The following is a 25,149-nucleotide window of genomic DNA, read 5'->3' on the forward strand; positions in this document are numbered from 1 at the left end:
TGATTCAGTCTTGGGAGGCTTGTATAACTGAAAAATTCATTTTTTCTTCTAGGTTCTCCAGCTTAGTGGCATAAAGATTTTCATAGAAAGTACTTACGATATTTTGTCTTTCTAGAGAGTCTGTTGTAATTTCTTTACTTTAATCACTGATCTATTTGAGTTTTCCTTTTTTTCACTGTAACTCTAGGAAACTGTCAGTTTTATTCATTCATTTCAAAAATCAGCTCCAGGTTTCAATTATACTAATTTATATGTATTGATTGTCTCATTTTTCTTTCACTTATTTCTCTCCTAATTTTTATTATATCCTTCATTGTACTTTGTAGATTCTTTGTTCTTTTTCTAGTTTCTAAAGCTATGAGATTAGGTCATTTATTTGAGCTTTTCTTGGTTTCCTGGTGTAAGCTTGCTTTACTAAGAACTTCCCTCTTAGTACTGCTTTAAATGCTCCCAAGATTCTGATAGTTCATACTTTCATTCCTGCTTATTTTGAAGAAACTTTTTAATTTCTTATTTAATTTCCTCTGATGCAATGGTTGATTATATGCTGTTCAGTTTCAAAAATGTAGCTAGAAAAAAAAACAGGGTGATTGAGGCATAGCCCCATGAAGTATCTAAAATACAAATTTCAACCATGGCACACCCGAGTTAGATTTTGCAACAATTTGGCTGACATTAACCTTGTTCTAAATCTTGTTTTGTTTTTGAGTTTTATTATCTGGCAATGCTTAGGAAGTACTCCTAACTCTGTGCTCAAGGGGGCTACTCCTAGTGGTATTCAGGGGACCATAGGTGGTGTCAGGGATTGAACTAAGATGGGCTGCATGCAGAGCAAGTACCTTCTAGCTACAGAGTACTCATAAACTCACATGTCATGCACAAGAGTGTACATTAGAGTACTGTAAAGAGAAAGAGAATGACATAAACATTCCTTGAGGGATTTATGCTCTCTGCTATACCAAACTTTCTAAGCAGGCAATGAATTCAACTAACTTTGGAAAGGTAACAGTAGCTAATTCCTTACTGGGTAATATTTAGCATGAAAATTTTGTAGTTAGCTGGACTTGTGATTCTCATTAATGAATTATTGTTTATCTCCTTATGGAAAAGATGTACATATATATCTTATATATATAAAGATATGCATCTTTTACATATATATGTATATAATCAGTGAACTTTCTTATAATTAAGTAAATTCATTAGTTCACCAGTCAGTTCCACTATAAGTCAATATAAAATACTCAAATAATTATTTTAATGTGTCTGCTTCACCTTGGTCTTCAGTCTATTTACCAGGAAAGCATTACAAAGATTTGTTACAAGGGCATCAACCTTTCAGGGATTTTTCATTATTATATTAGATATTGTTTGTTTAAATATAACATTTTCCAGTAGGTAAGTAAGATTCTCAGATACACCTGCAAAAACTTTAGCTGAGTGTCCTTTAAGAGAGCTCAATGCCCATGTACACTTCATCCCTAATAATAGTGATTCTTTTTAACCTGAATTTCTAGACAACTTCAAGAGACTAGAGCATAGTCTAGACTGTTCAGTCATTGCTGGGCACTTCACTGGTTACAGAAGGTCAATATTTGATTTTATATGTATGCATAAATTCTAACTGATCTAATTTAATAATTTAATTAATTAGCTTGTTTGGAGGTTAGGCTAGAGCGATAGCACAGCAGTAGGGAGGTCGCCTTACAAGCGGCCAACATGGCCGACCCAAGTTCGATTCCTCTGCCCCTCTCGGAGAGCCCGGCAAGCTACCGAGAGTATTCGATATGCCAAACACAGTAACAACAAAGTCTCCAGTGGAGACGTTACTGGGCCCGCTCGAGCAAATCGACGATCAACGGGAGGGCCTTTACCTTTACCTTAAAAGGTAAAACCTTTACCTTAATTAATTAAATTTTATTTTAGAACCTGTCCAAGTAGCTAAAAACAGAAAGCTAAGATTTAGTTACCATCTTAACTATCTCAAAAATTTGCATGGAAAGGACATGTTTTCTTTTCAGAAGACATATTGCTGATTATAATCATTAAAATCTTAATCTCATACCTCTCGAATAGCAGTACAAAACTCACTCTGAAGCACTTTTTTGAGGGATTGTAACTTGTGCACTGGTACCTCGCCAGATTCCTGTAGTTTTTCCAGTAATTCAATTGCTCTGGCAACATCTGCATAAAAAAAAATGGAGAGACACTAGAGAAAACTATATCTCATACCTGAAGTACAATATTTAAATTGAATAATGACAATGAAAAGTAAGTGGAATTAATTGCAAAATGAGATTTTTCAATTCATAGCTTATTGATCTCATCTTTTGTAAAAGGTCATTTTACTCTGTTAGACATAATTTGTCATAATATACCTTCTTTAGTGGCATTTCTTGTATATTATTTCTGTCACACAAATCAGTTTGGATATTATTTCAGGAATGAAATGCAGGAACCATGTCATTTATATATTCAGAAACCACAATAACCAAAGGAGGCTTGTCAATTTTACCTGAGATGCTTTTAGAAGTTTGACTTATCTTATACCACACTTATCACATCTGCATTTTTACATTTATTAGCATGTTGAGAATCTGACTAACATTTATCTCCTCCAGTTGTGTAAAACTTCTTGAGATTAGAATTTTTTCCCGTTTGGTCACCAATGCATTGTCAGAATCTGGTATAATAGAGCTAATAAATGTTTGATAAAAGAACACATTCATGACGGCTCTCTCTCTCTTTCTCTCTCTATCTCTCTCCTCTATTTCACAGCCACTGTATTATTCCAAGACTACAACATAATTTTCTCTCTATGCAAGTGGAATCATTTATTTTCCTCTATCCTCTTTTCACAAAGTTAACTTCATAAAAACTGAAGATGCAGTTTCTAGATCAGTACCAAAAAAAAGAAAAAAAAAGGTATCAGCAATACTTTTTTTTTCTTTTTGGATCACACCCAGCGATACTCAGGGGTTACTCCTAGCTCTGCACTCGGGAATTACCCCTGGCAGTGCTTGGGAGACCATATGGGATGCTGTGAATCGAATCCGGGTCGGCCGCATGCAAAGCAAACACCCTACATGCTGTGCTATCACTCCAGCCCCAATACTTTTAACATAATTTTTATGGGTTAACTCCCAAGCAAAATAGTCAGGGGTCACAGGAGTCATTCCTAGTAATACTTCGCCTCACTGTGCTGGCAGGCTTGTTCGTTCAGTGCTCAGGCCCAGAGGTGGTGAGACTCAGCAGACCATCACAGCACTCTCTACAGCCCCTTAGGTTATCTTTCCAGCCCATTTTCAGCAACATTTAAAAGCCTCTTTCTTCTGAGCATTATCAGTCTCATGAATCAAGAAACAGTCTTTTAAATCCAGCTTTAAAATCCCAAGTATACTCTTGTGATGCCAATAGAAAGTAAAATTATAAAAGTTCATTTAAAAATACTTATAAGATCTCTTCACTTCTGTGACTGTAGTTAATTTAAAGAAAGTCACTGAGGCATTTAGGTATAGGATAGAAGTCTTTCCAATTCTAAATGATTAGTGCCTAAAGCCATTGCACGTCCATGAGGTTGGTAAGTCTTTAAATTGACACTTCCTCCATTTAACAAACCATTTGGGTATATGATCCATTTACTGAATCATTTCCCCATTTTATTTAGTCCCAATTTTAATAAAAATATGGCACCTTCCTTTCTGAACTTGTGGAACTCATCAACAAATAGAATAGCTACCTATTATAAAATGGCTGTCACAAAAGAATAAAGATGATGCTGGTAGATGTGTATGTATTCAATGAAGTAACTAATCTAATAAGTAACTTTAATGAAGAATTTTCCTTGAAATAGTCCTAACTTAATGCTATCAGTGGACTAAAGGAGCACAGACTGCTATCAGTATGATACTGCTAGCTTCAAATGCTTATCTTTATATACAAAGACTTTACATCATAGTCTATTGAAAATTATCAAGTCACAAGCATAGTCAATAAAGTACACAACTATGAATTCTGTGCATCTGTAACTGCATAGAAATCCACACCTAGACTCCCAAGGAAATTCTCAACATGTTTAAGACTGAGCCTAGATCTCACAGCCAGTACAAGATAAATGTCCTAGCTTTACAGAATGAATCTTCCAAGAAATGCTAAACCAAGCCCATGAAAGTACACTGGTCTTTGGGTTGAAAATTCTGGGGCCACCTCAGGACGGAGCAGGCTAAGAATTATCCCAGTTTTAAAGATCCCAGAGTTCCTGGAACCCAAAGGCACATATGTGGCTGTAAGTCAGCTCCAAATTCCACAAAATGACAGTCCGGAGCAGAGCCCCAGCAGCTGTAGACCTCCAGAACAAGCCACAGCCATGCTTAAGACCACTTTCCACATGCTCAGACGAGCCTCATGCATGAAGGAACCGGCAGAGGAACCCAGGTGTGCGGGACCCAGGGCTGAGATCTCCAAGACTGCTTGGATCGGGACTGGGCCTCCTCCACCCAGATCCCCCATCTTCCAGTAGCTAGGCGTTATATGCACCAACTGCCCCCAGAACTGTGTAATTCCATCAATGGCCAAGACCCAGAGACTATAAAACCAAGCTCCCAGAAGTGGAAGAATTGTCTAGTTCTCCTCTCAGAGAACCCGGCAGACTACCAAGAGTATCCTGCCTGCACGGCAGAGACTGGCAAGCTCACCGTGGTGTATTTGATATGCCAAAACCCAGTTACAATGATGGGTCTCATTTCCCTGACCCTAAAAGAGTCTCCAATGTGACACTTGCTAAAATCTCAGGGCTAGTACAAATGGAGACATTACTGGTGCCTGCTCAAGGAAATCAATGAACAATGGGATTACAGTGATACAGTGACACAGTGACAGTCTAGTAGGAGCACAGTAAATAATATTGCAAAGCAGCACAGATGCCAACTAATCTCAATAAGCAAAAATAATAACCTCATTGAGATATAAGTTTTTACAAACATTCTTTCACTGAACTATTTTTTGATAATTTCACTTATATTTTGTAATAAGCAATGTAAAATTATTAAATATAATTATTGTTTATTTTATTATATATTTTTATATAAAATAAATAAATAGTTTTGTGCCCACCTAGGGGAAAGACTTGGGTGGTAGGTGGGAAACTGTAAACAACGGTGAGGGATGGTCATACTCGTGGTGTAATTGTTGTTGAAACATTCAATGCCTGAAACAATTTAATACCCTGGGTGTTTTATTTTAGTACACTTTTTTTTTCAGTGGTTTTCCCCTTCAACATTCAGTACTTTTAATAATAGCTTTGTGCTCCGCAGACTTTCTTGGTTAGAGGCTGAGTTCTTAATCTTTCCTCTTCAATAAGGATTAACACCTATTCCATTAACCAATGTACCTCTCTTGGGTACTATTTGCTGATTATTGGGATCACTTGACATGCTCTAAATGACAGACATGTCTATCAGTCATAGAATCAAATGGGAACAATGGGGATAAAGTATAGATACCTAGGTACAAATATTGAGTACATATACAATGATATTTTGAGTATATATACAATGATACATATATAACATATGTGTGTATATATACATATATGTATATTTATACACATATGTATATATACATATGTACAACTCATTGTTCTGAACTAATACCTGAATATGAGTATCTTTAAAGTTTCCCAGTGACTAAAATGTGTGGTCATGTTGGGAATAATCTATGTAGAGTCTGAAAGTTATTATTCTGTATAATAACAGCCTTACTTACAGATCTGATTGCTGTTGCATCAGGAGTTTAGTATGACACCATTTTGAACTGTAAAAAACATTTTATTCCTATTTTAGAGAAGATGAAGTTCAAATCTATAGAGTTGAAAATACTTCTCTAGTAAAAAAACCTAGTAAATTAGAATTTTAAGCCTGTAAAAATATACATTTAAGATATGGCTCAGGAATACAAATGATTAAAATAATCCTAGCACTTTTCCTTCTCTAAAGTTGTTGACAGGGATTAAGTTATTAAATTCCTCAAGTTTAAAAAATGTTCAAAATTGAAAGGTTGAAAGTACTGATTCACAAATTTTATTCAAATAAAAAATTATGACCACTTAATAAAGATAAAATAGTGAGAAGAGAAGGGGGTGAGACACAGGGAGGGGAGCAGTATGGAGGGGGGCAAGGAGAGGGGAGGAGAAGGGAGAGGAGGCGTTTTGAGGGGAGGGCAGGAAAGGAAGAGGAGAGGAGAAAAAAGGAGAAAGAGCAAAGAGAGAACCTTCACATCTCTTTGATCTCAGAGCAGGTTATTTCAAAAGGCATTGAAGCAGGAAGTAGTTCACAAGTGTACTTTACATGTGATTGATAGCTAAACATATAATAAAGAACGAAATAAGTTAATAGCCATCCTATTTTCAGTGCTTACTTGTCTTATTTAGATGGTGTTTCAATGTCACAAGAACACAAAAGGATGACTATGGTTTCCATTGTTTTGCTTTAAAAAACTATAAATCAAAACAAAGGAGCAACAATAACAACAAAAACACTTGGAAACTCAAAAAGATGAATTATGTGGCCTAACGCAATACGGTGAGTAAATGACAAGAGAGGAATCAAAATGATACAAATTTCACTGTGTTGCCCATGATCTTATCTAATCTTCTCACCTGTCAAAAAAGAGATTAGAAATTAGCAAAAATTATAAGGGAACTCTTTTTTGTTTGTTTAATATAGCACCATTCTGTAACAGTACTAACACTGTATAAAGTACCAAGAGGTAACCCTACAGTGCATTATGGTGGAAGAAGCATGCTTGTATTTGACAATATTTTCAGAAGGCCCTTCCAGGTCATGCTCAGGGGCCTCAGGATTGCTCTCTGTAATGTTTGGCTGGTAAATTGGTGCTGTTCTTAATCTAGTTCTGTTGGGTCTACTAGGGTCACCCCAGTGGTATCTGGAAGCTACTAGGGCTAAGTCCACTGTTGGCTCAGAGGACAGGCACAACCAAGGATCAAACTCATGTGCTCCATCCCTCCATCCCTTTGTGTCATCTCCCAGTCCTGACAATATATTTTATCTGTGAAGAGTAGCTAAACCATTATCAATTGCCAGAAAATTGTAAACTAATTATTTTAGAAAGATTTCCATTAATTATAAATGAAAACAATAAAATATTATAATTAAATAGTATGTGTTTCCAATGGTCGGCTACAAGCCAACTTTTGTCTTTTGGTTTTTTATTAACTCAATGGACAGACTGTACAATTTGGTCTTTGACTCCTGTGAAACTGGAACTGGATGAAGATAGAGCTCAGTTATTTAAAGCTTATCATCTATGGACTTCTTAAAAATGTATTGGGAATTGTGGCAAACATTATGAATTCTGTACCCAAAGTCTACTATGAGCCTATTAACTCATTTTTTAAGAACAAAAATTGGAAAGCAAACATATTTCTTTTCCTAGGTACTTGCAATCTGGCCAACCTAATGTAAGACATCAAATATGCCTTCCAAGAAAGTTTTTTTTTTTGAATAGACAAAGTGACTGGCTAATAACTTCAACATTTTGTCCTTTTCACACTTCCTCTTCATTTGCAGCCATATAAAATGTCTTAACAAATTCAGAGGCAGAATAGAGATTCTGTAATCATAAAACTGACCATCACATACAAGGAAGGTGAAAGAAAAGGGAACTAGACCTTGATGCCATCTGAATTGCAGCACTAACCTTGAGTTATACAACTGCATGATTTTTGTCTATGAGACAAATACATGCTTTATTAGTTGGTTTTCTGTGGCTTACAAGGCTTACAACTAATACAAATTCACAGCCCAATACTATGCAACTGAAGCACTGTTCAATGCTGCATGTATACTGCTGCAGAGAAATTGGAGTTACATGTGGTGGTCTTTAAATTACGTCAGTCACAGAAAACCTTGATAGTGACATTTACACTGAGACCCAAGTGTTAAGATGGAGCCGCCCATATAAAATGGAAGGAGGAGTATCCAGAGAGGATAAAAGCAAGATCAAAGACCCCAAAGAGAGAGGAGCAAGGTTACAAGTTAGATGAATAATCAAAACCTATGCTACTATGGGGCTTGGCAAGTGAGGCAATACCGAAGATAACTGAAGTGTGCTGGTCAATGATTAACAGCCAGCACTACAAAAAAGAGAATCAAACAAAAATGAAAACTATGACTTGGAGCATTTACTTCTTCTATAGTGTAAATTCTCCTACTATGGTCGATGTCATACTGCCAACATAGTGTCCTACTGGTAGGATGGAAATAATCTTAACTATATAACAGCCAGTTCTAACAAACTAGAAAATCCTCAACATTCTGCAGGATAGAAGACAGTTTGGTCACCCTTGACCCCAGTGTTTAAGAGAGAAGAAGGATAGAGAACAAAAAAAAAAAAACCAAGGGAACAAGAAGAGAATGGGAAGTAATGGATAAACAGGCATCAGGACTTCACTTATACTGGTGATATGAGTGACTGGAATAGCATTGACAAGGCTAAATAAAACTGAGGATATGAGATCTAAGCTGGAACCACCCAAACTCTGTAATGTGCCTGTCAAGTTGACAGACGGGGTTGGGATGGGGTTGGTGTGGGGAGAGGATATGGGAACAATGCTGGAAGAAAGTTGACACTGGTGGTAAAATTGGTGTTGAAATATTATAGACCTAACACTCAACGATAATAACTTTGTAAATCACGGTTCTTTAATAAAAGTAAATAAAATAATTTTTAAGAAGAAGAAAAAGTTTGTAAACGGGAGTCAATTTTGTGCGATAAACTCATAAGAAAGGAATATATTAGTGAACTTACTGAGGTGCTTTGGCAAAAGTAGATAATTATATTCATGTTTTGTCACTATCCCTGTCTTACTTGATGTTTAGAATATTGTTAGCTTGTTTGCATAGAATATTATCCATCATGGACAAAGTGTGAATTCAGGAGACCAGTCACTGTCTGTCACTGTCACAGTCCTCCCGTTGTTCATCATTTGCTCGAGCGGGCCTAGTAACATCTCCATTGTGACAACTGTTACTGTGTTTGGCATATCGAATACCAGTAAGACAAAAGAAAGAAAGAAAGAAAGAAAGAAAGAAAGAAAGAAAGAAAGAAAGAAAGAAAGAAAGAGCTGCTAGAATTTTTGTTGATGCTGTTGGCAAGAGTTTGTTGATTTGGAAACAACCTAAGTGCCCTAGAACAGATGACTAGTTAAAGAAACTTTGGTACATCTACATAATGAAATACTATGCAGCTGTCAGGACAGATGAAGTCATGAACTTTGCTTATAAATGGATAGACATGGAGATTATCATGCTTAAGTGAAATGAGTCAGAAAGAGAGGGACAGACATAGATGGACTGCACTCATTTGTGGAGTTTAAAACAGTAACATGAGGCTGACACCTAAGGACAGTAGATACACGGGACAGATAGATTACTCCATAGCTGGAAGCCTGCCTCATGAGCAAAGGGGAGAAGGCAGCTGGAATAGAGAAGGGATCACTAAGAAAAAGATGGCTGGGGGAACCGGTCGAGATGGGAGATGTGTGCAGAAAGTAGATAAAGGACGAAACATGATAACCTCTCGGGGTCTATATTGCAAGGCATAATGCCCAAAAGTAGAGAGAGATTATGGGGAATAATGTCTGCCATGGAGGCAGAGGGAGGGTGGGAAAGGGGGGTAGACCGGGGATATTGGTGGTGGGCAATGTGCACTGGTGGAGGGACGGGTGTTAGATCATTGTGTGATTGTAACCTAAACATGAAAGCTTATAACTATCTCACGGTGATTCAATAAAATTAAAAAAAAGAAAAGTTAGTCGTTTACACAAGATTGGTGGAAAAGGCATAGAAAGAAAAGGATAATACAAAAGTTGAAAATGTGTTTTTGTTATGGACTTAGAAAATGGTAGACAAATCACCTTCAATTCCAGGTGTTTGGGAATATTAGATGAATTTTCTTTAGAAAAACACAAATTAAAACTAAAGAAAATAAAATATAGTTACTAGAAAAACTGAAAACACCAGTCAATCCAACAACGTAACAGAGACTGTTTAGCAAAGAAAGCAATATTCTATGGGTTTTCTTTATACCCAAAGATTTGTTTATTGGGTAAGTAAGTAAACACTTTGAAATTGAAATAGGTACGTTCTATTTCAGAGACTCTCTTAGCAATTAGAGCTTTGAATTCTGTAGTAGAAATTGTTCCCTTGGTTGCAATGGGTTTGGCAAACACTTTGAGCAGATTTTGGGCCAGGATTTTGTCATTCATATCAATTCCTTATTAAAAATTTCTCCTGTTGTCCAAATTTTTTGGAGGTATACTTCAAAGTCATCTGAAGTCCAATGAAGAAAAGTCATTCAGCATTTGATAATATATCCAAAGTGGAATATTTTAAAAACATAATGGTGATTTTTTTTATGTGTACATTTAAATTGAGCCAATTATTCCTAGGTTTTAGCCAGTTGGCATTTTAGGAACTTGGCAAGTTGTTGGTGAATCAGAGCAGAGATGAGTTTTAGATGAGACAGACACACTAATTTCCAAGATTTATCAGTAACTTTAAATAGGGGATTTCCTTTCATCACAACAACGAAGTGAAAAGCATTATTGACCACTTATTTTGTTGGCATGCAAGCTCCTATAAACCACACTAAATATTTAAATGGAACAATCATGGACCAATTTTTAGATACACAAAATGCATGACTAGTTCATATTTCATGAATACTATTTAAAAGACAGCCTTAATAATGATGCTGCAATGCTCTACATTATATATCTATGGATGGAACAGATTTACTGCTAACCAGTCTATGATAGACATTACATAAGAAGAATGTTAATATTTCATTGTGTTTTTAAATAATTTTGTTTTTAGGTGGTGATTGGTGATACTGTTTTTCCATTGTTATATCTGTTAACTTTTTAGACACCATGTGTTTCTAGGTAAAGCAAAAGTCACAATTTTTGATAAACACTGCTAAAGAGCTTCATGTTTATTTTCTTTTAAATACTTCTCTGCTGAAGAGGCATATTGAGAATTTATTGTATAGTTACATACAGTTTATTCACCTAATTTTCTCTTTAATTTAGTATGTCTATGTATGACAGCCAACTCTAACCTTACTTATAATCAAAATGAAATTAGCTCATTTGAATATTTCTTGCTTCCAGTTTCCATAAACATCTGACTAAACTCTGTTTGGGGGGCATTTCTGAGGAATTAGACATGGCCAAAATACAATGTTTTCTGCAGGTCTGAAAGACCTTAATTTACTGCTTTTTTATGTAAATGCTAGAACCACCTGTGTCCTATTAATTTTTATAAGCTTATACTTAATACATAACAATGACAATTTGAGACAAAATTTTTGAATGAAAGTTTAAAATATATATTCTTGTACTTATATAAAAACATATTGTATCACTAGCAATTATATTTGTGACACTCCTTTGACAAAATTTAGATTTCTTACAAAATATGAATGAGAAAATGAGGGTTTAAATGGCTATACTCCATATTTCTATAATAATAAAATTCAAACCTAAAATGGAAGGTGTAAGATACATCTTAAAAGTGAACCAGAGTTCATTTCAGCACACATGAGCTATTATTAGAAAATGACTATTAGCATTATCAGTTTTGAGGTTACTCTTGGATCACTCTTGGGGTAACCCTTGGGGCCAGTGACTGAGCCCAGTTCTCCCTATGCAAAACATACATAGAGGAAACTATCACTGAGCTATCTCTTGACCCGGATGAGTAAGCTCCCTAGGGAGTTTATAATTTTACTCCCTTTCTTTCCCTCTGTTGATGTTGCTGTATCAAGGACAAGGCATCACACCAATGCTTAGTGTAGTGCTCACAAGACGTAGCCCTCCTTCAGTTTTGCTCAAACACATTCTTACTGGCTGGCCTAGCTGTACGTCTTTTCAGTTGTGGTACTTCCAAGGATCACATCCTTTAGTTGTGAGGTGGCTGGAAATTCCTTACAGAGCCAGGTATCACATACACAGAACTGCCAGCCACAAACAGCTGAGCTGCCAGAATTGGCTTCAGTAACATGCAGGTAGGAACAAGAAATTGTTACTCAGCCTTATTCTTATAAGGCTGAAACCTAAACCATTTCCTAGTTCCTGGCAAGTATTCTAAGGTACATTATCAAGCTACATTTTGCACAATAATTATGTGAAAATAATTTTCCTGAAGTTTATTAGAAAATAAATATAATAAGCACTTATTTATTCAACAATTAATTAGGTATACTGGAAGAACAGCTATAAGAATGTGAAAAAATAACAATCATTGGAACAACTCTATGTGTTCAGAATATCCCACCCATTAATCTCCTTGTTTATCCTAAAACTGTGAATGCATTTGGTTTTGGATGAAACTTGATAAAACAGTGGGACATCTTTACAGAAAATTCATTTTAAATTAAATTCTATGTGTTGAAATGTTTTGCCATAACTTACCTGTTTAATGATTTCTTAAATCTTAAGTGAACAAAGATTGTTTTTTGGAATCTCAGAATAATAAATGTTAAAAAAATATGTGTTCTTGTGTTTTATACGTTGTAACAGCACTTTACCTTAGTACATAACAAGTATTCAAGCTTTTATGTTGGTAGTAATTCCACCCATCCCAAACAAAAAATGGGAAGTTTTCTCTCATAATTATTATAAGTAAATCTCAATACCACTTTATAAGGCTAAGGAAATTGGACGAGAAGAGCTTTATCAGAAAATTTCTGCAGTTACCCCATGAAGATGGGTGTTTTCAGAGAGCTTGTTATAAAGAAACCTTACAAATTTAACTTTCCATGTCCTCAAATATCTCCTATGCTCAAAAACAAATGAATGGTTTTATCTAAACTGACAGTTTGATATATTATTCTACTATCAAGCTACTTAATAATATGTTTCCTCTTTTCCCTTATCACTACTATATCATACTGTCATCCAGTTTCTAAGTTATTTTGGAAATTGTATGGTGAGATTAGCATGGTGCTATCTACATCTTTAAAAGATGATTAAAAGCAAAGTAAAGCTTGATGTTTGCAGAAATTGTTATGGTGAATAGGTTATATATTTTGTCGAGAACATGACTGCTATCAAACTGTATAAAGGAGAATTTGAATTTTCAAGTAAAAATCAAGAAATAATGAGTTTCTTCTTGTTATGTTAGATTCCCTGCGGCTCCCTTGTCAGACTTTCTATTGATTTTTTTTATAAACAGAACCTTGGAAACAAAGAAAAATAATTGTTAGTAACTTATTGCACTTGCATAGCAATTTAATAATGACTAAATCACATTTTCACTTATATGATCATATATAAGAGTTATATGAAGAACTAAATACATTTAAAGATTATAAAGAACAAATCTGAATTTGTTTTTTTCCCAATAATTAAAAAAATATTGAAACTTCAGGAAGGGAAGGAGATGGAATTAAAAATTTAAATTTTGTTTTGATAGATTTTCTTTATTTAAAAATTCTTCAAAATCTTCATCTTATGATGTTTATCAAAATTTTTTCTAAAACGAAAAATTTCAAAGATGACTCAAATAACTACAAAATAAATAACTTTAACCAATATAGCTGAAGTTGCATTCTCATTTAGTGTTACTTAGGTACCCCATGTTTCATTTCTTAATGATAATTATAATCCTAGATATATAAAATATAAACTTATATAAAAATTTTAGGATTTGGATAATCATATTATTTGCTATTATATAATTAATATTTGAATTAATAGAATTCTGCTTCTCAACTTATTTTAGTACCTACAAAAATTTTCTCCACTAATTGAAACAGAATGATAAAGTAACTTTAAAACTATCTGCTCACTGAAGAACATATCTCTGCAAATTATCTGAATCAATGGCCTTCCTTAAAGATATAATGTAGTTTTTTTTGATTTTCTGTTTTATTGATCTTTTTCCATTTTCCAACATTCAATCACAGTATTAAGAATTCCACAATCTGATACCAGAAACATATCAGAAACAAAACACAAAGCCTACAAGGAACTTTCTTTGTGCAACTGACCCAGGTTTGATTCCTGGCACCTCATATGTCTCTCTGACCCCTCCACAAGTGATCTCTGAGTGAAGAGCCAGAATTAAGCCCTAAGCACCCCAAAATGTGGTCCAAATTCCAAAATTAAAAATAACAATAATAATAAACCCACTCTCCTAGACTGTATATTTAATCTTGTTTTTATTTTTCTGTTCAATGTTTCATGTAGTATTTTATACTTTTAATAAATCTTCTTTATAACTATGTTCAACTTCTTTCAAAATTATTCCTACCAGTGTTCTTTTTGTTGGTGACACATAAAAATTCTTTTTTATTGATACTCTCAAAGGTCTAGTGTTTGCTTTTATGAAATATGCATCATCTCATTATCATTCATTTACAAAATTATCTTTATTCTTTATCATTCCTATTAAAAGTTTATGAATGCACATGAAAGTATGCAATAAGTGTATGGGTACATTTATCATCTAACATTTTCTCAGAAAGTGCTTTAGCTGTACACCTTGCTTTTTAAGACAGAGTGGATGGTTTATTTCTAATACACCATTTAATGTGGTATTGAAAGTAAATATATGTAACGGCAAATTTTTGTTGCCAATGGAATGGTTTTACAAAGGTTTTATGTTTACTTTTTTATTTCATCATAAAATTATCATAAAATTGCTTGTATGATGTTTTCTTTTCTATTTTAATAATATTTCAGAGTTAATAAAAAATTTACCTTAAATATGGCTTTCATTTTTTTAAAATTTTTATTAGTGAAACACCATGAGGTACAGTTGTAGACAAATTTTTGTGCTTAGGTTTCAGTTTTACAATGATCGAGTACCCATCCCTCCACAAGTGCCCATTCTCCACCACCACTAATCCCAGTATCCCTCCCACCCCCCATCCCCCAACCCCACCCTGCCTCTGTAGCAGGGCACTCCCTTTTGTTCTCTCTCTCCTTTTGGGTGCTGTAGTTTGCAAAAGAGGAATTGAGTGGCAAGCATGTTCGGTCTATAGTCTACTTTCAGCATGCATCTCCCATCCAGGGCAGATCTTCCCAACACCCTTTATTTGGTGCTCCCTTCTCTATCTGAGCTGCCTTTACCCCTAGTGTGTGTGGCTGGCCTCCAACCCATGGAGTAAACCTCCTGGTATTTATCTCAGCTATTCTTGGGTGTTAGTCTTCTATTTTGTTACTTTATGTTCCCCAGATGAATGCAATCTTTCCATGTCTGTCCTCTCTCTGACTCATTTCACTTAGCATGATACTTTCCATGTAGTACCACTTGTTTATAAATTTCATGACTTCATCCTTTCTAACAGCTACATAGTATTCTATTGTGTAGATGTACCAAAGTTTCTTTAATCAGCCATCTGTTCTCCTTGGGCACTCAGGTTTTTTCCAGATTCTAGCTATTGTAAACAGTGCTGCAATGAACAAACAAGTGCAGATGTCACTTCAACTATACTGTTTTGCCTCTCTGGGATATATTCCCAGGAGTGGTATTGTTGGGTCAAATGGGAGCTCAATTTCTAATTTTTTGAGAATCATCCATACTGTTTTCCAAAAGGGCTGAACCAGTCAGTATTCCCACTAGCAGTGAAGGAGGGTTCCTTTCTCACCACATCCGCGCCAACACCAGTTGCTTTTGTTCTTTTGGAGGTGGGCCAGTCTCTGTGGTGTGAGATGATATCTCATTGTTGTTTTGATCTGCATCTCCCTGATGATTAATGATGTAGAGCATTTTCTCATGTGCCTTTTTGCCATTTGGATTTCTCCTTTGAGAAAGTTTCTGTTCATTTTGTCACCCCACTTTTTGATGGAGTTCAATGTTTTCTTCTTGTGGAGTTCAACAGTACTTTGTATATCCTTGATATCAACCCCTTGTCGGATGTGTATTGGGCGAACACCCTTTCCCATTCTGTAGACTGTCTTTGTATTTTGGTCACTGTTTCTTTGGAGGTGTAGAAGCTTCTTAGTTTAAGATAGTCCCATTTGTCTATCTCTGTTTTCACTAAGAAAATTTTTTAAATTTGAAAATAGGATAGATAAAATGTGTGGTCAATTATAAATAACTTAGTGAAATATCATATAATTTCATTTTTGTCTACTTATATTGGTAGAGGAAGTTATTTTTAATTGCAGTTTTGTCTCTAATTAATATATAAAAACTTGTAGAATTTTGGGCAGGAGCGATAGCACAGCAGTAGGGCATTTGCCTTACCTTGCGCGCAGCCAATCGGCTGAGCCGGGTTCGATTTCTCTGCCCCTCTCAGAGAGCCTGGCAAGTTACCAAGAGTATCTTGCCCACACAGAAAAGCCTGGCAAGCTACCTGTGATGTGCTCAATATGACAAACACAGTAACAAGAAGCCTCATAATGGAGACATTACTGGGCCCTCTTGAACAAATCGATAAACAACGGGAGGTCAGTGCAATGCAATTTTTTGACTCACACACATATATTTAAAAATTCAGTAGAAAATGGTTTGGGATACAATTTTCGAGTTATTTACTCTAAATTTAATATGTTGCCATATTTGATTTTAGGTCTTATAATAAAATTCACTATTTTTTTTTTCTGTTACTGTTACTGTGTCTGGCATATCGAATACTCTCGGTAGCTTGCCGGGCTCTCTGAGAGGGGGGGAGGAATCGAAGGAATCGAACTCCGGTCGGCCATGTTGGTTGCGTGCAAGGCAAACGCCCTACCCGCTGTGCTCTGGCACTTCTGGTTGTGCTCAGAACCTACTGCTGGCTCCACACTCAGGAATTCACTCCTGGCTATACTTTTATTTTTTTTTTGGGGGGGGGGTCACACCTGACAATGCACACGGGTTACTCCTGGCTCTGCACTCAGGAATTACTCCTGGTGGTGCCTAGGGAACCATATGGGATGCTGGGAATCGATCCGGGGTTGGCCAAGTGCAAGGCAAACACCCTACCTGCTGTACTATCACTCCAGCCCCACTCCTGGCTATTCTTGAGGGATCGTATGTTTTATCAAGGGTTTGAACCTGGTCAGCCGCATGCAAAGCAAGTGCCCTACCTGCTCTACTTTCAAGCCTCGAATGTTTATATTGTTCTGTCATATTTTTGTGTCAACTCTTCCCTGGTATTTCACCCACTGTCTTCCTACTTTTTAATTTTCTTTTTGTGATTGTGTCTTTTCCATCTGAACTATTTTTCTTCTTTACTCTGCTGTTTTTTTAAGCAAGGCATCTGTTTACTCTATGAATTGTATTTCATATACAGCAAACATTTTTTAAAATTTTGGGGTCACATTCGGTGATGCACAAGAGTTACTCCTGGCTCATGTGCTCAGGAATTACTCTTGGCAGTGCTCAGGGAACCATATGGGATGCTGGGAATCAAATCCTGGTCCACCGTGTGCAAGGGTCCACTGTGCAAGGGTCCACTGTGCTATCACTCCAGCCCAGAGCAAACTTTTTTGAGATCTGTTTCTTAATAATAATGACCACTCTTAAAAAGTTGGTATTAATCATGAACATTATCTAAAAGTTGATATTATTTATAATAATAATTATATAATATAATAATAAAATATAATAATATATTATTTATAATAATAATGACCACTCTTAAAAAGTTGGTATTAATCATGAACATTATCTAAAAGCTGATATTAATTCACTGTCATTTAATATTTACACTTAAGGGTTTGGCACAGCGGGTAGGGCGTTCGCCTTACAAGCGGCCAACATGGCCGACCCGAGTTCGATTCCTCCGCCCCTCTCGGAGAGCCCGGCAAGCTACCGAGAGTATTCGATATGCCAGACACAGTAACAACAAAGTCTCCAATGGAGACGTTACTGGGCCCGCTCGAGCAAATCGACGATCAACGGGAGGGCCTTTACTTACTTTTACTTATTACAACCGAATAGACATCACCATCTATTTCCAATAATATTGTTTCTAATAATAATAGCTGATTTCCAGGATGAATTATGCAAATAGTAAGGAATGGCCCGTTCAGCAAGGAGTAAGAAAAAAATGGTTTGCCACTGAAAATGTTGACTGGAATCCTCTGAACCTTTGAAAAATTTGGGGAAATTGCTGTGCATCTCTAGTCTCCTCTCATCTTTTGTTCTACAATTTAGATGTCCTTATGATGTAGGTTTCTGTACAGGAAAAAAGCATTATTGTGTGAAGTCTAAGAAATTACAAAAAGAGAGTGACTGTTTTATTCCAATTCTTGAATCAATCATCAAATGTTTGAATCAGGTCTCTCATCTTTCGGGCTTATGTTGTTGCTGTTTGAGGGTCTTCATTAAGGAACTGTACCCACACCCACACTTGCTTTCTCAGTTTTATGTTTTGAATTGTATCTGGTTCTGCCAGTATACACACGGAGGTTAAATGAGAAAGAGGAATAATAAGCAAGGGGCTAAGGGCTAAGGGGCTTGAGTAAATGGGATCAGACGGGGGTCTCATATCTCAGAGTGCCAGGATAAAATTCAACTCTCCCCTTCAAGTTGTTCCATTTAGATTTTTCAATCAACCTGTGTTTCTTTCAGTGAAACAGGATCATAATAATCCAACCTCCGTTTGTGTAAATGTTGAGGACCAAATAAGGAAATAAATGATGTGCTCATCACTGTGTTTGGTACTTAGTAAAAGCTTAGTAATGTTCCTGCTACTTATAATTATTCAATCTCATTTTCACTCATCAGCCTGATTCTATCTGCTTGTTATTTTCCAAACAATTATTTAGGCCACTCCTGGGGAGCAGTAGGTCCAACTTGATAAAATAGGAATTTTTTGTCATCTTTCTCCCTGGGCAGCAAACAAAAATTACACTAAAATTTTGATAAACAGGGCCTGAAGTTCCATCCAGCAGATAATAGGGAGGTTCTCAGAAGAGAATCCAGGGTGGGACAGTGAGAGGGAGGGATACTGGGGACATTGGTGGTGGAAAATGTACGCTGGTGGAGGAATGGGTGTTCAATCATTGACTGAAACTCAAACATGAAAACTTTGTAACTGTAGCTCAAGGTTCATTCAATAAAAATAAAAAGAACAAAAAAGTAAAAAAAAAAAATAAGAAGAAGAGAATCCAATCAGGCAGCTGCTGTGCAGAGGGAGCTGTGACATTCCACCCTCCCACACACTACCCCTGTACATACAGACCTGTCCTGTGTGACCACAGCACAGCACCTTGAGGATTGTCAGCTTCTGACAATCTAAAATCCCAAGTTGCCACTCCAGCTCTCTCACACTTGATATTCAGGTACTTTGGGGTCCTTATGATCTTGAAGCCCATGTTGCCCTTCAATACTGAAAGAAGGGGTCTACAGGTACTGGAGCTATAGTACAGTGGGAAGAGCATTTACCTTGCACAAGGCTGACCCGGGTTAGATCCCCAGCATCCCATATGGTCCCCCAAGAACCGCCAGGAGTAATTCCTGAGTGCAGAGCCAGGAGTAACCCCTGAGCATTGCCAGGTGTGACAACCCCCCCAAAAATAATGGGTTTACAGCTGTCCTTCGGCACTCAAAAACCCAATTTTTCAGTCAACAATGCCTAGGTTCTTGGAAATTGCATGAAATGTTCTCCCAAGCACCTAATATCATATGCCCCAGGTTGTCCAACTGGCTGCGATCAAACTTGTTATTTCCCATCAATGAGCAATTGTGACTGCATATGCCATCATCCAGGCTTCCATTAGAATAAGGTGCACAGGTGCAAATCACTCTCTGATCACTTAATCACTTAACTTCCCGTTAGTCGTCGATTTGCTCGAGCGGGCGCCAGTAACGTCTCCATTTGTCCCTGTCGCGTGCTAGTGTAGCCCAATGGCATCTCTTCGCTCCGGGAACATGGAGGGCCTCAAACCGATCGTTCATGACCTTGATGAAGAAGTCTGACCATCTGGTAGGTGGGCGGCCACGCGGTCTCTTGACATCCCGTGGAATCCAATCAGTAACAGCTCTAGTCCAACGGTCGTCTTTAAATCTCATTACGTGACCAGCCCATCTGATTTTCGACACCTTGGCAAATGAGACAGAGTCCCTGATCCTTGATCGTCGATGGATGTCAGAACTCCGGATTCGTTCTCTCATTTGAGTGAAACGTGATATTCCAAGCATAGCTCTTTCTATTCTTCTTTGGGAGACCTGAATGGCGTTCTCATCTTGTTTGCGTAGGGCCCAGGTCTCTGAGGCATATGTTAATGCAGGAAGAACAGTGGAATCAAAGAGATGTGCCCGGAGCCGGAGGTTCTTCGTCCTCTTAGCTATTTCTTCGACATTCTTGAAGGCGTTCCAAGCCGCTCTCTTCCTCCTGCGCAGCTCGGGTGCCAGGTCATTTGTCATGTTGACCTCTCGACCTAGGTACACATAGCTGTTGCATTCGGAGATGGTCGTTCCATTGAGAGCGAATGGGGCGTCAGGAACAAGGCTGTTTCTCATAAACATTGTCTTTGTAAGATTCAGCTGTAGTCCTACCTTTCCACACTCACGGTCAAAGTCGGCCAGCATTTGTGCCGCTTGGCTGATGTTTGGTGTTATTAAAACAATGTCATCAGCAAAGCGGAGGTGGTGTAGTTGCCGACCATCTATCTTCACTCCCATTCCTTCCCATTCCAGTCGTCGCATGATGTTCTCGAGGGTGGCACTGAAGAGTTTCGGTGAAATGGTATCACCCTGCCGCACCCCTCTCTTGACATCAACGATCACTTCTTTGTAGAATGGTGAGATCCTGGTAGTGAATCCGCAATACAGCTCACGGAGGATCCTGATGTATTGGGCTTGAATGCCCTGATTGGCTAGGGCTTCAATGACCGCTTCCGTCTCAACAGAATCAAAGGCCTTCTTTAAATCAATGAACGTTAAGCAGAGCGGCATCTTGAACTCCCGAGAAACCTCAATGAGTTTGGTTATCGTGTGGATATGGTCGATGGTGCTGAATCCTTTGCGGAACCCTGCTTGCTCACATGGTTGTCCTTCATCTAGTGTTCTGCCAATCCTATTCAGGATGACTCGAGTGAACAACTTGTAGATGACAGACAATAGGCAGATCGGGCGATAGTTGCCAATGTCATGGATGTCTCCCTTCTTGAACAGTAGTACGGTCCTGCTGGTTTTCCATTGAGATGGAACCTTGCATTCAGACAGGTAGCGAGTGAAGAGCCGAGCCAGTGTATTGATGAGTACTGACGGCAGGTTCTTCAGGTGTTCAGGTCTGACCTTGTCTGGGCCGGGTGCTGTTTGCTTCTTTACTGACGAAATGGCGTGTCGGATTTCGGAAGGGAGAACGTTGGGAACGACATACCCATCCTGTGGAATTTGGTATGTCGGCAAGTGGACATGGCTATCGAAGAGATTTGAGTAGAAGTCATGGATAATCTTCTCCATTGCCGTTCTGGAGGATGTGATGGATCCATCAGGACGTCGGAGGGCAGTCATCTTGGTCTTATAGTCTCTCACCCTGACAGTCTCTCACCCTGTTCGTTCCATTCTAGGCCATGGGTTCCGATGTGAAGTTCTTCAGCTGATCTTCTTGGTCCTATCTTGGCATTAAAATCACCCACAATGATCTTGTAGAAGGTGTGGTCTTCTTTATAGAATTTCTCTAGCTCTATGTAGAACTTCTCGATTTCTCTTTCATCATAATGAGATGTTGGTGCGTAGACAACGAAGATAGAAACTGCAGGCAGTGAGTCACATCTATTCAAATGTAAACGTCCGATTCGGGTTAAAAGTTAGGCATTCGAATGAATCAATGCTCTTGGCCAAGTTTGTGTTGATAAGGACACCGACGCCTCCAACACCTCTTTTATCGCATGTTCCGAGGAACAATTCTTCTCCAGTGTCGAAAACGGCATGGTGAGATTCGTGTCTTCTTGTCTCGGTCAGACCAATGATGTCGTACTTGATCATTCGCGCTTGTACCATCAGGTCCTCGATGGATGCATCTGATGCTAGCGTACGTGCATTGAAAGTACAGACCTTGGACTCCGGGCTCGGCGGACCCAGGGACGGAGCTTCTCTGCTTGCTCCCGCCGCCACAGGTGACAAAGGGATTCTAATCAGGAGCCCCACCCTGCCCTGCCCTGTCTGCTTCCATCAACCACCCAGGGATCGAATTGTGCACAGGAGACCCACCCTACCCAGATAAATACCCCACTGGCAGACTTCCACTCTCGACACTGCTTCCACTGCCCAGCCGTCGCCACACTCCAGGACGCTTTCCGGACCCTTGCGGCCGCGTGACACATCATAAGACACTAAATACCCGTCTTCTGGAATTGTCATACCATATTTGATAGGGTTCAAATATGGTAACACCTACAAGGGTGATTAGAGGTCACCCCAAAAGCCTCTATACCTCTCGGAAAGACTGGCAAGCTACCGAGAGTATTCCGCCCGCACGGAAGAGCCTGGCAAGTTATCCGCTGTGTATTCGATATGCCAAAACCAGTAACTACAACTGGTCTCATTCACCTGACCCTGAAGGCTTCACCGACATGGCAGCACTGAGAAGGATGAGAAAGGAGAGGCCGACAAAATCTCAAGGCCGACCTAGGCTGCCACAACGAAGGAAGACAAAAATGATCGTCACTCTCTGATACTGACTCCAATGGTGGCTTTGGTATTTCAACTCCATGGGTGAACAAAAGCAAAAATAAATAAATGGGTTTACATCAAATAAAAGTTCTTGCACTGCAAAATAAACCATCACTCTCACAGGAAGACAGTCTACTGAATGATAGAAAAAATATTTGCACACCACACATCTAACAAAAAGCTAATAACCAAGGTATATAAAGCACTCACAACACGCAACCACAACCAAAGAAGTAAAATAGCTTTAACAAACAAAGAGAAGAGCTGAAGTTTCTTAAAGAAGACATACAGATAGCCAAGTACTTGATTTTGTAGTGTTGACCTTCCAATTTTGCTTTTCTATACCTTCTGCATTTCGATAAATTTTGCAATTAGCTTGTTGCCATTTTCACTGTAATTGTGTTGAAACAATATTAATGATTTTGAAAAAGTGTGGGTCTTCCAATACATGTGCACAGAACATTATTCCATTTATGATCATTCTCTCAGTACTGTTTTATGGCTTGGTGCACATTTTTGAACATAATTTTCAAGTTATTGAAAATATTGTAATTTTTGTTTGCAACTTCCATTACTACTATATAAAATGAAATTGATATTTTAATGTTCACTTAATCCTATCTCATGATTTTTGCAGGTTTTTGCTATTTTTCTGGAGATTTTATAAGATTTCCATCCAGATAATCACATATGAATGAAAACTCACCTCTCCAACTTTTTGACCTTTTATAACTTTGGAAATTTATTAAAACTCACGTTTTTGCTTTTGCATTTTTTATCACCCATATTCTATTCCATAAAGCTTTTCTTCTCTTTTGAATAATTCTCTTTCCTCCATTCTTAGCCAAACACTATGTTCTAAGTTGTCATGCCTTCTGCAAGGAAGCTTGCTCAATAAAATTCCCCATGCTATCCTTGTTAATTGATCCAGTTGTTTAATTAATCCAGTTTTTTTAATTGATCCAGTCAGCACCTATTATTAAAGGCCCACTATGTGCCTGAGTTCTTTCATAGTACCATTAGTTTCTCATTCTTAATTTTCATCATTATTGTAATCTTACATAATTTCCATGATTATTTGACTGTTTCTCTTTTGTAGTTTTTGAGCAAGAACCATGATTTTGTTGTTGTTGTTATTTTGGTGACCTTGGCCAGTGTAAGTCTTGTGCTATGGCAGGCACTGATTAAGTATATGATAAATAAATTATGGGAAAAAACAGAGGAGGAATTTTGGGATACAACTGATTGAGTAAATGGAACTTAACACACATTATTTAAAATGTTTTTCATTGACTCTCTAATCATATACTAGGAACACATTTTTTTTAAGATGTCATTTCAAGAAGGTTATTTGGAATATAAGTTTAAATTTTCATTGTATACTCTAAGCATAAATAATTAAATTCCACAGGCTAACAATATAAATGGCTAAAAACAGCTGTTACAATTCAGAATAAAAATAATTTAATATATTGTCAGAGAGAAAAAAAATCAATCCTACATACTACTAGGTGTCCTCTTAAAAATACTTGTACCTTCTCTAATCATGTGTCATTAAATCTAACTGACATGGAATAAACAAATGTAATAAACTTGAAATGACATGTTCAAAGAGATCCTAAATTTATAGTGAATAGCTTAGTTTTGTTTCATTAAGAAATGATTAAATAAGTCTATCTTTGTTTGAACAAGATAAGTGAGATTCTGATAATAAGCCTGCACATATATTCACATTTTTTTTAACGCAAGACAAATTAGTCATATATAAACTACTTTAAGTTGAAAGGAATTATTTTTCAAGTGGTATTAACATAAAACATTCCTGCCATAATAAATAGTTTTATCTTTAATTATACATTCACTGAATACCATAACCAGGTGCAAGTGTTTGTTACATTTTATTAATGCTTTAAACACATTTTTAAAATTTATAATTCTAACACAAAAATTATTTGACATCTTTCTTATGTGTCCTTTTCTTTTACATGTGTCTTAATGTCAACACTTATTAATGAATATATACAACAGAAAAGGAGGTAATTACTGTGTTGGTTTAATTAGTTAGTGGAGTCGGTCTTTTTTTAAATTTAATTTTATTTTTATAAAGTTGATCACAATAATTAGTCTTATTACCCTTTGTTTGATATTTCTATAATAGATCACAAGTTCAAATTATACATACTCAAAAACTGACTAAAATTTTTTAAAAAATTGTTATTTATTTGAAAAACTTTGATCCTCTGTATATGTGGGGGAGGGGAGTTGGGTGGAAGGGTAGAAAACATATTTGCATGTGACTTGCTAACAAATAACATTTTAAACTAAAATAGATGTGGAATTAATAAGTCAGTTCTTACCAAGAATCACATTTCAAATATCCTATCAAGATCTCCTTTGAAAAGTGCAATCTATATTGTATAATTGAAACCCAAGCACAAAAAATTGTAAATCTACAACTGTACCTCATGGTGTTTCACTAAAAATAATAAAAAAAAGTGCAATCTATATA

The 25,149-nt window shown here is 37.0% G+C and overlaps 1 protein-coding gene across 3 annotated transcripts in view; it reads right to left on the minus strand.

The window, feature by feature from the left end:
• The window catches only part of LIN7A (lin-7 homolog A, crumbs cell polarity complex component), a 147,977-nt gene that overhangs the window by 97,035 nt on the left and 25,793 nt on the right, over window positions 1–25,149 (minus strand). The window contains exon 2 of one of the 3 annotated variants that reach the window (XM_056116308.1): window positions 2,092–2,184. The exons of 1 other annotated variant lie outside the window; for it this stretch is intronic. In XM_056116308.1, coding sequence (XP_055972283.1) covers window positions 2,092–2,184 — 93 coding nt within the window. Of the gene's footprint in view, window positions 1–2,065; window positions 2,185–25,149 lie in introns of all 3 variants that reach the window. One more of the 3 variants, XM_056116300.1, reaches the window with a different exon arrangement.

This window comes from Sorex fumeus, unplaced genomic scaffold (genome assembly GCF_029834395.1).
Source record: "Sorex fumeus unplaced genomic scaffold, SorFum_2.1 ptg000003l, whole genome shotgun sequence".
NCBI lineage: Eukaryota > Metazoa > Chordata > Mammalia > Eulipotyphla > Soricidae > Sorex > Sorex fumeus.